The sequence below is a fragment of the Hippocampus bargibanti genome, linkage group LG09 (assembly GCF_051943395.1).
Source record: "Hippocampus bargibanti isolate YZ-2025 linkage group LG09, ASM5194339v1, whole genome shotgun sequence".
NCBI lineage: Eukaryota > Metazoa > Chordata > Actinopteri > Syngnathiformes > Syngnathidae > Hippocampus > Hippocampus bargibanti.
Window position 1 is genome coordinate 11,485,001 of NC_142742.1, and position 14,484 is coordinate 11,499,484.

Consider the following 14,484-nt stretch of genomic DNA (forward strand, 5'->3'; position numbering starts at 1 on the left):
GAAGTGCAAACAATAACGTGGTCAGACCTTTGATATGGTAAGTGTTGACTGCCTTTAATCAATAATATTCCATGTGAATGGTCCTTTAAATGGGCGAGCGGGGGAAAAAGAAGGGCACATTTGAATGCGACATAAAACAGCCCATTTAAATGGTTTAGCCACACGACTCCCCCATCCTCCCATTAGTGATGCTGCATACCCAATGATTGTCATATATACTTTTGTATATATGGTACCCTTTTTTGATGTTTTTAACTACTCTATTTCTGTACTCTTGTATCTACTGGTTTGTGAAGCAACCACTAAAAACTGGACATGGAGGTTGGAAATAATCAAGGACAGGTTCCGATTTGTGATGATGTTTTAATACGTGACACCACAGAAGGGATGTTTCACTGGGAACCAGTAGATACAATTAGCAGTAGTATCACCTGCCTAAACGGGACACGGATGCTGTGCGGTCTTGCAATGAAAAACGACCATGTCGACCTTTTGCGTGCAACGCCGGCAAAGGCACTGATTGGTCTCTAATCCATTGTTCACGGATCATTTGACATTGACGCTCAGGGACGAATAGCCGAAAATAGTAGATAACAACCTAGCCACTCCTGGTGGCCACTATTAGCCGAAGAGAAATGGTTGTCACTAACGTGTCGGCTTGTGAGATGTGAAGTAACTCCATCAGAGCCGAGCTTCTTAAGTCCTTCTTATCTCCCACTTTGCAGCCCATCCAACTAAAGCCTAATCTTCTTCGTTTGGTGTTTGCCTTTGTGTGCAGCACGACATGGAGTGGCTTGGGGGGAGTGGGAGTGCGATCGATGCCTATTGATGCAGGGCCATTATTTGAGCTGGTTGACTTCCTTGGCTAAATATCACCAGCACCATAAGTCTCTTTAGTTTTACTCAGTTGTTTTCTCCCCTTCTCCGTAGAACAGTTACAGGCTTTAAATGAAATCGGCATTTGTGGTCTCCGGTCTATGTGAGTTAGGTTCTTGTTTTTGCATGTTTGGCCTTGATTTTTATGCTTGTCTTTTACTAAGCGGTTGATCCCGCTCCCTCTCTCTCTCTCTATCGGTTGACGACAATTCGTGCCTTCTGTGCCACGCGACGAACACAAACCCTAATTTTGTCTCTCGATCTTATTATGCCAAGTGCTGTCACGGCGGGATTTCATGCTCACATTAAAAATTAAACCACAAACTATTCATAGTGATCACACAGTAAAATGTGACCTGATTAGTTTCTGGATCGGACGATACAAGACGATATTAAGTGGATCCTGTTTCTGTGCTCTCCTTCTGAGGTTAGGTGTAGATGTTGAATGCAGCTTGCTTTCCCAGCATCATTACATAATTCCCACTTACCTTTAATTATCTTATCTTACCTTTAAATCCTGACTTCACTGCTTCCTTTTCAATTTTTCTAAAGTACTAACTGAGTTTGTAACCATATAGAAAGCTTAGCAAATCAATTCACCGTTCTACTTTTGTCAGGGCAAACCCATCAAAAATGAATTTGCCTCTCCCACACTCCCCGCAGCTTTTGCCCTACCTCGAGTCCAATCTGACCGGATTCAAGCAGCTGGAAATCCTAAACTTCCGCAACGGCAGCGTGGTGGTGAACAGCAGGCTGAAGCTGGACAAGGAAGTGCCATACAACGTGACAGAGGCCGTGCACTGCGTGCTCGAAGACTTCTGTGGTGCCGCGTCCAAGCGTCTCGACATCGAGATTGATAGTCGCTCCCTGGAGATAGAACAAGGTGAGGTGTCCTTGCTGATAGAATATCTTCGACACTCCCTGAAAAGAACTTTTTATTGCTTTCTTTATACTTTGAAATGCACACCCACAAAAACGAGTGAGACTCTAAGTCCGGGACACTGTAAAAACGTGGACATCCAATTTTGTGCCGACCTGTATACCTGGTGTCTGAGGCTAATTGATTGTAACTTTCCGGTGGCCCTTACTCCGTGAGAATGTTTTTTGGCTGCCATTTTAGATTTAGTGTTCGTCTTTTGGTCAAAAATGCTTCTTGGTCACATTTTAGTCATTCCTATTTGTGATGGTTTTAGGATGTGTTAACAGGGTTATTTGCGACTCCCCTGCGAAAATAATTAGTATTTTTTCCACCTCGTTTCGGGCCACATTTACTCTTACTGTCCTACTGTGTACAATGCATTGTGCTGTTTTTTCTGCTGAGTGGGTTAATCTATCTTTTCATGGTTCATCAAGCAAACGCGTATTTATGAGTGTGTGACTATGGACTGCTGAGGGGTTGTATGGTGCTGCAGAGGACATGTGCCGTGTGTGCTGGCCAGGTGGAGGGTGTGACTAAATAAGGATAGGATGCGGCAGCTTTGCTGGTATTTTTTATTTTTTGACAGATAGGTTAAATGCACAATTGGAAGAGATGTCATGCACAACACGCTCACAATTTCGTCCTATTTCATCAACGAAAACTCACGTCATATTTTAGTCATCAAGAGGATGTTAAACTCATCGTCGTCTCATTTTTGTCTTGAACGAAATTATTTATGTGATCGTTGACAAAACAAGGCTGGTGCGAGGGTGGCAGATTATGTCGGGGTACTTAATTTGCATTTTCAAAATTTGTATTTTATTTATGTATTATTTATGTATTTATGTATGTCCATCCATCTATTTATGAACAGTATCCATAACGTCTTGCATAAATTTGCTGCTGTGAAATGTAAATTTCTCCACTGCGAGACTAATAAAGGGAAATCCAATCCATCCATCTATTTATGTACAGTATCCATCCATTTTTATGGATACTGTAAATATCTATCTATCTATCTATCTATCTATCTATCTATCTATCTATCTATCTATCTATCTATCATCCATCCATCCATCCATCCATCCATCCAACCATCCACCCTGCCCGCCTACCCGTCCATCTGTCCATCTAGTCTAGCCCTCCCAATTGACCAGGTACTGCACTCCCCTGCCCATGCGCCTAGAGTCCAATATCTCCCGCACGGTGTAGATGGGACCGCCGTCCACCTTCCGGGGGGGGGGGGGGGGGGGGGATGTCGGAGCCAGGGTGCTGGTCTCCACAGGCTTGAGAAGGGAGACGTGGAAGACCGGGTGGATCCTCATCGTGGGTGGCAGCCGGAGCTTCACCGAGACCGGGCTGAAGATGGCCTCGATGGGGAAGGGACCAGCGAACCGTGGACCCAGTTTGGCCGATGTCCCGGCCAACCGGATGTCCCTCGTGGAAAGCCACACCTCCTGCCTGACCTGGTAATTGGGTGCCTGGCGGCAACGACCATCCGCGACCAGTTGGTTCGGGAACGCCGTGCGCGACAAGGCGGCTCTGGTCTCCTTCCACACTCGATGGGCCCGTCTCAGGTGGTGTTCGATGCATGTGACCTCCACCTGGCCCTCCTGGGTGGGGAACAGAGGTGGCTGATAACCACAGGCGGACATGAACGGGGACCGACCTGTGGCTGTGGAGACCAGGGTGTTGTGGGCGTACTCCACCCATGGCAAGTGGAGGGCCCACGACGCGGGACTGTGAAGGCACACACACCGGAGAGCCGCCTCCAGGTCCTGATTCTTTCTCTCCGTCTGGCCATTGGTCTGGGGATGGTAGCCAGACGACACGCTCGCCGACGCCCCTAGGGACCGACAGAAACGTTTCCATACCTTGGACACGAACTGCGGTCCCCGGTCCGACACGATGTCCGCCGGAATCCCGTGGACACGGACGACGTGGTTAACCAGGAGTTGAGTCGTCTCGATGGCGGACGGCAACCTGGTTAACGGGATGAAGTGGGCCGACTTCGAGAAGCGGTCCACCACGGTGAGGACAACCGTCTCTCCACGGGAAGGGGGGAGGCCTGTAATAAAGTCGACGGAGATATGGGACCAGGGTCGGGAGGGAATAGGTAGCAGCTGGAGAAGTCCCGCCGGGGGTTGGTGGGAGACTTTCCCAAGAGCACAGGCGGGGCATGCCTTCACGAATTCCGTGACATCTTTTCTGTACTCGGGCCACCACAAGCGTTGGGCGATGAGCTGGCTCGTACTGTTGTCCCCCGGGTGACAGGCTACCCTGGAAGTGTGTCCCCAGAGTAGCACTTTGGTGCGTAGAGTGGGGGGGACAAACAAACGATCCGCCGGGCAACCCTTGCGGTTGCATACTGAACTCTCCTCTCAACCTCGATGTGAGGGGTGTGGCAGGGAGAGGGTAACCATGTTGAACACCGCCAATTCCTCATTATGCCCTCCCGCAACGTGCCACTCGTGCAGGAGGGGTGATGAGACAGGAGGGGAGGGGCACGCTCCTGGAGCAGACGAGGATGTGACACCTTCCATCCGTCCATCCGTCCATCCGTCCATCCGTCCTTCCGTCCACCTACCTGGAGCTTTTCACAGATGACTGAGGCAAGAGGTGGAATACACGCCGGGCTGGTTAACATGAAATTACAAGATATATACAAAGTATATGATGAACCAAGAATGCAAAATTTGGAATGTGGGAAAAAGTCGGAATGAAACGCAAACTCCACACACGAAAGCCTTACCCAAGATGTGAATCATTAAAACTGACAATTGAGAGGCATATGTGCTTACACACTGGTGTTTGGTGGTTTATCGGAGGAAAAGTTCCCCCTGTCTCTCGTACTGACTTCACATTCAAAGGCGCGATCATGAATAGTGATACAGAATTTATGGAGCTTGACTTGTTCTTCTCTAATGAAGTTTAGTGAGTTCTGGACTCACTAAACATATGCTTATTCATGCCACAAGGTCAACGTCGCCGATCGTCTCTCCTTCTCGCACTGCAGCAGAAACGTGAGGCATCTTGTTTGCACGCACGAGGTCCCGACTGTATATCTTATTAAAAGTCGCCGCTTTGCCACTCATCGATCAAAGCGCCCTTTCATTTCTCCCCCGTACGTAGAGATGGCGGTTAGCTGGCTGACTGTCCACGGCACTCTCATGTGAATCCCCCCTCCCCCATCCCCACAGCTGACGAAGCGGACCCGTGCAAGTTCCTAGCCTGTAATGAGTTCTCACACTGCATGGAGAACAGTTGGAACGAGGCTGAGTGTCTGTGCGACCCGGGCTACAGTGCTGTGGATGGCCTTCCCTGTCAGAGCACGTGCGACCTCCAGCCGGACTACTGCCTCAATGGAGGCTTGTGTGAAATCATTCCTGGCCACGGAGCCACATGCAGGTAAAGTATTTTGAAGAAAAAACAGCAAATGACTGCATCTAATGTATTTCTTGTACTTGTTCAGTGTTAGAAGATGTCTGAGAGTCGACAACTGTCATCTGGATGTACACATTGTTCTCCGTTGACAGACAAAAAAACAACGTAAAAACATGCATCCATTTTCTGAGCCACTTATCCTCACTCTGATCACAGGACTGCAGGAGTCAGCCTTATCTGAATTTCAGTACACTGTGGTCTGGTGATCAACCAATAAGAGAGGACGTATATACAAATACAGTATTGACAAACAAAGCTACTATTGGCATAATTATTAGAGAATATTAAAATATTCTGTTTAAATCAATGAAAATTTTCATATTAAGATTAAGACAAGGCAAAGCAGTTTTAATGACAGTACCCGTCAAACGTTGGGAGACACCTTCACACTCGGTTGTCAAACAAATTAACGGCTCAAGAAATTCAAGCCACGAACGCTTGACAATCCACTGGGGTGAACTGAAATTCATTCCACATCATCCATATCACGAAGCTGGCTGAGAAAATAGCAGGATAAGAAACGATGTGATCTGGGTAAAAGTTGCCTATGAATTGACTTGATCAAACTGATTTGTTTTAACTCATTCACTGCCATTCCCAAATTTATTTGGGAGTTGAAAATATGAAGTAGAGCGGCATTCCCGAATTTTAGGGGATTTCGTTTTTTCCTAGGGGCCGGGGGTACCAATAAAGCGCGGTTTAGATGTTGATGTAGAATGTTTTTCCCTCCCATGAGGGGGCAGCATTTGCTTTTTGTACAGCCACCCGCACTTGCACCACATATTACTCCAGACCCATTTAATTTAGGAATGAACTGTCTGTCGGATGAAAGAAGAGAGTCTAAGGTTTCCAGCAGCTTCTGCATTTTGTTTATCTACTTTCATTCCTTTCATAACTTTGCTGCTGTGAAATGTAAATTTCTCCACTGCGAGACTAATAAAGGCAAATTCAATCCAATCCAATCCAATCCAATCCAATCCAAGGTTTCTTACGCGGCATTGACTGTTTATGTAGTCCTAAAAGTCACTATTCTCTGGGTCATGGAATTTGAGTGAAAATGACAAAACTCTGGCACTGGAGTCGACACATTTTTGCAAGTGTGGAAGTCAATGAGTTAATGTACCAAATAATTCCGTCAGTTTGTCGATAATTTTAGTATTGCTCTAGAAAAGGTGTCAAACTAATTTCCTCAGAGGCCACAGGCGGGGTGGAGATATTCATTATGTCAAGGGCAAAATATTCAAGAAGTGGTTTGTTGTACATATGCCCGATTTGAACCAATTTAAATGATTTCCATCTTTCAGATGCCCTGTGGGCAAATACTGGCACTACCATGGAGATCGCTGCAGCGAACTGGTGTCACTACCACTCGACCCGTCACTCATTATCACCTGCCTTGTGGGGAGCCTCTGCCTCGTATGTGCCATCATCGGCATTCTGGTGTTCGTTAACAAGAAGTGCACGGCGACGAGGAAGGCGCTGACTTTGGTGTAAGTCGCAAACGTGTTTGTGCTCTGTTTTTTTTTGCATTGTGAGGCTTTTTACAAGCATCTTGCCCCTACTTCACTAGGCACAGCTTTGCTCCCCATGACTTTGAAAATACTTTGAGAGTCAATCCAGTGTACGAACATGAGGATGGTATCTTAAGCCAAGTGTCGACACTACCATGCCCTTCCAGTTCGACTTCATCCGGCTCTCAACAGTCCGAGCAGGAACTGTTTGCCTCAGTTGAAAACATACATCTCAGTATCGAGGTACAGGGCGGCGGGCAGCACGAGCGCTTGGACTAACAACCACGCTACTAACCGCTTAAGTAGCCGACTCATTGCTCTAACACGTTCTCAGCCACCAGTGACTACGTAACCTTCAATTGGTGTGGATTTTGAAATAGATTTTAGTGAAGGAAATAATGGAAATAGAAATAAGCTATCGCAGGGTCAAGACCTCGGAGCAAGTACAATGAAAAACGGTATTGGTCCCTCCAAATATCAAATGTAAAGGCAAACCATAATTGTTCGGAAAGGGCGTAAATGCTAACCTTTGACACTCTGATGTCTTTCCACTGAGCATTCATAAGAAGCGCTGATGTCTCACAGGAAGAGGAACATACATTACAGTGGCCCTTTTTAGAAAGCCATAAAACGTCAGAAGTAAAACGAGGGTCTAACTGTCAAAACATGCATAGTTGATTCAATGAGAAAATGTGCTCTCCCATGTCTACATTTGCACTTTCTGATACTTTTTCTGCACGCATATTTAGACTCTAGTATGTTATTCAAACAGCCAAGACTGCCATTTGATTTTTTTTCTCCCCTGGAGCCATACATTCTCCCTTAACAAAAGTGACAAATGTGTGATGAGGGTAGGGACAGAAATCTGAGCCATTCAGCTGCTGCACGTCATTGTACAAAAGTGTCCCTGTAATTATTCTTGTGAATTATAAACCGTCTGTGTTGTTCAGCACGGTGCCATTTGGCAGGAAGCCATCTTGCCGCAAGTCATGCATGACAGCCGTTCATTTCTGAAAGCCATAAGTCAGAGATGAAACATTAATCAAGAACTTTAATCACAATCACTAAAATGCACTTTTTTTCTTCCCTTCTAAACTGTTTTAGATGTCAAATGCAGGGCAGCAATCTTCAAATTCCCCAAATAGGCAAAGGTGTCTGTTGTAACAAAAACAGCTAAATAGTAAACTAAATGGAACAATGTTGCTACATTCTTAATTCTGTTTATATATATATATATATATATATATATATATATATATACACAGTAAAGTCTCGTTATATCGATATCGGATATATCGATAGTCCTGGTTATATCGATACTATTTCTATGCACGCACGGAGAAAATTACATGCAAACAGGGTCGGATATATCGATAGTCCCGGTTATAGCGATATTTTTTCGGACTCCCTTGAATATCGATATAACGAGACTTTACTGTGTATATATATATATATATATATATATATATATATATATATATATATATATATATATATATATATATATATATATATATATATATATGCTTTAAAAATGGTCATGTAGTTGCCATTTATTGCTACTACTCCTACAAATAACAACAAAATCAAATATATGTAACATATCAATACCCGTATATTATGTCAGATGTATAAAATACAGCTTTCAACAACCGGTGGATATTTTCCAAAACGTCATCTCTATCGTTGTAACACAGCATTTAACAGGTTGAACTTAATACTAAAATAGAATCTTGAATACGTGCTTGAAAATAAAAAAGGTAGTCATTTGCATCAACACCGCAAAGCAATCGTTGGTCATAATTTGCTGTAGACGAGTTCGATTTGGAAGAATAGCAATCAAGATTTTCGAGGTTCTACTGTGCTTGTGTCAATTGTTTAAGGACATGCTCTGAGGACACAAAACAAAGATGAGCCTCCTACGATGTCACAAAACTTCCAAATCTGCTGTACTAAACCCTCAGAAGATGACATCTGCTGTGTAGTTATAGCTGTAGGTCAAAATGCTTGTTGTATAGTGTAGGGCTCGTCACTTTTTATTTACTCTCCATCTGCTTACGTGCTCTCCAGGCGCCTCTGCTGGCATGACAAATTAATGAAGCGTGTCGTAAACACAGTGGGTGTCCACTTTGTGTGTGTGTATGTATCTTTCCTACAGATCCCCAGACAACTCTACACCACAAGATCCGAAAAGTTAGTATCGGAGCTGGTGGACTTCCATCAATGCATCCCTCACAATGAGGTGAGAAAACTACCGGCTGGCAAATGACACTCGAAGATAGTTGAGAAGGAGTGGGAATGAGATGGAGTCATGATTAAAAAATGCTTTGCTCCCATCGGGTTAAATTTGCACTTTATCTTCAAGTGTGACTGTAAATATTTCAGCACATTTTGCATGAAATATTAGATAGCTCTGTGATGCAATACAAAAAAGTAAAACGTGTGATTGAGACAAACCCAATTATTCGCGCATTATGCATTCCTAAAATCTTTTGTGAATTTGCACTCTGCTTAGAAAAAAGACTAATTGGATTCAGATCTCCCTATGGGATTTTAATGAGGTTGATGCCTGGCATTAGGGATGGAGACTGCAAAACTGAAACAGAACACTTCAGGTATATTTTGTGCATTTTTAGTCTACCTTAGACATTATCATACCTCATCGACCATATTGATAAATATCCGGGAGATTGTTGTCACATGAACAACACTGCCAGTTCTTGCCAGAAATTCCGGTAGCTCCCAATGCTTAACGTGGTCTTCCTAGCCATGGTGTGTTCATTCAGAATAAAAAAAATCAGTTTTGCAGGATGTTCATTGTGGGTGACAGCCCTCAATGCTTTTAAACATGATTTCTCAGTACCGTATTATCAGCACTAGAAGGAACACCGGGTTATAATGAGCACCTTCAATGAATGGTGTATTTCCAAACTTTTCCCATACAGTGTATTTAAGGCGCAGCGGATTATAAGGCACACCTTCTCAATGAATGACATATTTTAAAACATTACCTGTATAAAAGGCACACCACATTATAAGGTTCGATAGTAGAGACTGCGGTTACGTTATGCATCTATTAGGTGCTGTGCTAAAGGAAATGTTAACAAAACAGTCAGATAGTCAAATGCTGAATAATCACACGTGAAAATCTGGACTCACCCCATCCATATAGTAAATTACAAAAATATTCCAGGGTTTTATCCGACTTTATCACAATATAATCCTAAATATAATTTTCAGAGATTACTAATCTTCCTTCTTTAAAATTTTTATACTCCTGAGGGGTTTTCATGAAATATTTTGGCTTTATTTTTTTTTTAAATAAACATACGTATTTACTTTTTCTCGAGACACTAAATACAAAAACAAGCAAAAAAAAGAAACCACAAAATTTCCCATTTCTAATCATTGTGCTAAAAACTGAAAATGATGGTGAAATCGAGAAAAATTCAACCGGGCAAAGTAATTTTCAATGATTATGGAAATGAAACGCCATTTTATATATCCCAGCATGCACCACACACTACTTCGACAGAAGGAAATGGAGTTGGCGGCTACTGATTTATGGTTCAATATTACTTCACATACTTTATAAAGCACAGGATCATCTTTTGAAGAAAATTAAGACTTTTGGGTGAGCCTTATAAACAGGGAAATGTGGTAAATGAGTCACAAAAAGATACACCAAAAATAAAACTGATGAAACTGAAAGATGGTCCAAACATTTTGTTTGTAAACCAAGGTTTTTCCCAAGCAAAGTCCTGAAGGTCATTTTGTTCAATGTTGAAAAAACCCCCTCCAGATTAGGGTTTTACATGTCAAACATGGTTTCATCAGATTATGCCCAAAATTTTCAATTTGCTTTGTACCTGCTTGCAGCCTGCCTGTACAGTTTCCTCTGTGTTTCCGAGAAGCCCTAAAAATGACCAAAAATTCCTTAAATTGTCAAAATGCAAGAGATTCTTGCCAAAAGAACTTCGTGCAGTTTCTTCAATGCCGGTTCCTTGATGAATTTTGTGGGGAAGTCCAGTTCTCAGTAACAACAAACGGTGTTCTATGACACATCAAAAACCTGATGTACCTTTCTGCTGACTGATACCTTTTAAGAATGAAAACCCTCTGATGCTTTGGAAACTCTCTGGGGACCACATGGCCTTTGAAAATGGAAATGTCCAGAGAATCCCACAAAACTTTTCCAGGGGTTAATCAGGGGGTGTGCATTGTGCACAGTTGGAGTGAATGCGGAAACACTTTGGATATGATGGAGGCGTGGCCTTCTTTTGATGTTATTCGTCTCTTCTGGCTTCTCTCAGACGTGGCGACTGCCAAATGAATACAGAACGTGTTTTCTTCTGTGGACATCCGACAGCGAAGGCAGTGAGGCCACCATGGTGTGATGGCGCGGCAGCGGCGTCCGGGTGCTTCGGTTGCCATGGCAACAAACCAAGCGAAGGATTTATGCTTCTGTGTCTATGATGCCACTACACCCCCATCCCCCAAACCTCCCATAGGGTGGTAGGGCATGAATTGTTCATAGTGATGACCGAGTCTTGCTAGACAAGAGCGCTATGGATATTCCAACATGTGCAGAATTACGTTTGTGTGTTATTTATTACACATCATATAAGGTAGGAAAATTGCTTATTTGGCCTGTTCTTTCCTCACAGTGAGGTCCTTATTATTTACAAAGTGACACGCTTGGTGATATTTCACTTAGATGTTCTTTTTATGCGCCATGGTCAACCCAAAAATAAGACAATGAATGTACGTATTCGTTGATAGCAAGGGAAAAAAGCAAGTCACCATTAAGTTTTTCAAAGCTTCAAAGTGTCATCATTTATTTGAACTTTTTTTGTACACAATTTATTGTAAAATAAACGTTTTTCCATAAAGTGTATTGCGTTTTTTTTCCGGCAGTTAAAGGAACAGAATATATCTGATCTCCATTAATAGATTGTGCGGATCACGGTGTTTGGGTCATTAGTAATGAAGCAGGAATCAAAAGTAAGAACATAAAGATTATTTAATCTTTGGGATGGCACAAAATGGAACTGCCTGCAACCCAGTGGTGCAGGCAGCTCGCGCAGATGGCTAAAGGGGCGAGGGGAGAAGAGGAGAGCCTAGCTGTTTAGGAGAGCTTTGTAAAGACCGGCAGTTTGTGGCGTCATTGACCAGATGTATAATAAAAACGGAGATCCGAGAAAATATGCAAGGAAATAAAAAGATTTTCAAAATGTGATCATACAGCAACTTGCCTGAACAGTATCGATGACTGTCATGAGAAAAAACATTTTTTAGAGGTCGTTTTTCATAGCAAACAAAAAGAGAGGGGACCTTTCGTGTGTGAGACGAACATGACAACCACGACACTGTGGAAACAGACGACGAAGGGCTGTTTCATATCAGGGTGTTCACGTCACTGAACTGACAGTGTTGTTGTATGGAGCATTATTGTGATTTTTAGATTTTCACAGCAAATCAAAAGGGAGCTGAATGGCATTTTCATGATTCAGTTTTTGATTTCCTGACTTGACAGCACCAAATGTTAGGGTCATTATTAATGAATCAGGAATCAAAAGTAAGAGCAAAAATATTCTTTAATCTTTCGGACGGCACAAAATGGAAGTGCCTGCACCCAGTGGAGCAGGCAGTACGAGGGGAGAAGAGGGAGAAGAAGGGGCCGAGCTGTTTGGAAGAGCTTTTGTAAAGACCAGCAGGATGTGACATCATTGACCGGAGGTATAATAAAAACGGAGGTCCGAGAAAATAAAATGACGCGTAAGAAAAAAAGACATTTAAAATGTTGTTCGTATAGCGAATTGTCCTCACAACGGTCCACTAAAACTAATAGATGCCTCTAGAGTACTGTACTTTCCGGTGTATAAGGCACACCGAAAAGCCTTGATTTACTTAAAAAGATGACACTGCGCCATATAGGCATGTGTTCCTGATCTGTGAAGTAATATTGAGCCACAAGACAAGTCGCAAATGCTGTCAGCAGCTACCAACGTCCCCCAGTAGAAAATGTAGTACTGGATAATACCATACTTGTTTCAGTAGACAACATGGCCAAAAATTGTGTGATCGTTTGAAGAAAATCAAGGATTTTGGGTACACCTTATACACCGGAAAACTGTTTAAATGCCTCAACATTTATCATGCTTTGAAACAAACACATTGCATCAAATAAAAAGAGCCCCACCACTCCCCCCAGTAGGATTTTATTTCCTCAATCAACAGATGCCTTTTCTCATATAACTGCAAGACAGCAACCATTTCCCTCTCGATAAATAATATTTGGAAGAATATTACTTGTGACAAATGATTGCTTTAATGAGACAATTTACCATGTTTAATTTTGTCCAGCCACACTAAATATGCAAGTAGAAGAACAAATGTCCGCAGATAACCTTTAATCTGAGTTAAACGCTGCCGATCAGCTAGTGTGCATGCATACGATCCTCAAATGAATAGCAGCCATACAACCCTTTTGCCTTCGTTTAGAATTATCCGTACGTTAATCTCGTTTGCCGCAATGCCCATTAGGACGTCAAATCCAGTTAGGAGTTACTTGCTCGTAACCGCCGCGCAACTCACGATTCTTCACACTTTGACTTTAATGAGCTCAATCGCTACAGGAAGAAGAATAAATTGTAGCATGAAGGATAGGGGGGAGTATATTTTATTATCTACGGTCACAATGCGAATACAATCAGAATGCAAAGATGAATGAAAGATGGTGTGTCCGTTTGAAGAAACAAACATAAACACACTGCAAACATGAAAATCAAAAGGTCCTGCATATCAGATGAGTGCAGATACAAAAAATGACTGAGGTGAAACGATGAACATGTTGTCTCAAGGTTCAAGTAACAACACAAGCTGCTGGCACGCATGATTAAAACAATTCATGCAGCGCTCATGAAGGTGTCAGGTTGGACTTTTATGGGTTAGGTTGAATTTTTAAGGCCTCTTGAAAGGTGGTGAACATAACATCTATAAACAACACAAAATGAAAGGAGACTGGTAAGATTGCGTCATCTATCACATCCCGCTAGTCTGGACACGCGTTGCCTTACTCGAGTTCACTTGAGAAGATTCTGCAGCATGGCGGTGGCATACGTGGGCCGCGCCTGCTTGTTCTCGATGGCTTTCTTCAGGTAATGGATGCCATCGCAGCGCTCCCAGATTTCCTCGAACTGCCTGGCTAGGATTTCGGCGCCCCTCTTTCTGGTCAGACCCGTCTCTTCTAGACTCAGCTCGCACATCTCCATATCATCTTTTCCTGAAGCGAGAAACAATTTCACAAGTGTTATTCTGTCAACAAGTTCAGCATAAAGATGAAAGATCGACATGTAAAAGAATAAAAGAAGGAAGGAAAGACATAAAGAAGGAATAAAGGAAAGAAAGAAAGAAAGAAAGAAAGAAAGAAAGAGAAAGAAAAAGAATAAAGAAAGAAAGAAAGAAAGAAAGAAAGAAAGAAAGAAAGAAAGAAAGAAAGAAAGAAAGAAAGAAAGAAAGAAAGAAAGAAAGAAAGAAAGAAAGAAAGAAAGGAAGAAAGAAAGAAACAGAAAGAAAGAAAGGACAAAGGATTTTGAGGGCTGGAGTGATGGCCTATTACACAGCATATCGTAACAATCCCGTCTATCATTCTTTGGCAGTCAGTCAACGCAATGACATCGTGGTCTCATTGCTGAATCAGTATCCGTCATTTTGACGTTGATCTTTCAAAAA

General features: G+C 42.7%; 2 protein-coding genes across 7 annotated transcripts in view; one reads left to right on the forward strand and one right to left on the reverse strand.

The window, feature by feature from the left end:
* impg1b (interphotoreceptor matrix proteoglycan 1b) overlaps nt 1-11,643 on the forward strand; it is a 34,385-nt gene extending 22,742 nt beyond the window's left edge. For 4 of the 5 annotated variants that reach the window (XM_089004629.1, XM_089004630.1, XM_089004632.1 and 1 more), the window contains 6 exons: nt 1,540-1,759; nt 4,996-5,203; nt 6,544-6,729; nt 6,810-6,993; nt 8,909-8,992; nt 11,064-11,643. In XM_089004629.1, coding sequence (XP_088860755.1) covers nt 1,540-1,759; nt 4,996-5,203; nt 6,544-6,729; nt 6,810-6,993; nt 8,909-8,992; nt 11,064-11,147 — 966 coding nt within the window. In that variant the 3' untranslated portion in view covers nt 11,148-11,643. The remainder of the gene's footprint in view (nt 1-1,539; nt 1,760-4,995; nt 5,204-6,543; nt 6,730-6,809; nt 6,994-8,908; nt 8,993-11,063) is intronic. The other variant, XM_089004633.1, reaches the window with a different exon arrangement.
* A 536-nt stretch (nt 11,644-12,179) lies between these two features.
* LOC148893668 (unconventional myosin-VI-like) overlaps nt 12,180-14,484 on the reverse strand; it is a 54,244-nt gene continuing 51,939 nt past the window's right edge. The window contains exons 33-34 of one of the 2 annotated variants that reach the window (XM_089004053.1): nt 13,830-14,035; nt 12,180-13,746 (exon numbers count right to left, since the gene is read on the reverse strand). In XM_089004053.1, the coding sequence (XP_088860179.1) occupies nt 13,836-14,035 (200 nt within the window). In that variant the 3' untranslated portion in view covers nt 12,180-13,746; nt 13,830-13,835. The remainder of the gene's footprint in view (nt 13,747-13,829; nt 14,036-14,484) is intronic. The other variant, XM_089004054.1, reaches the window with a different exon arrangement.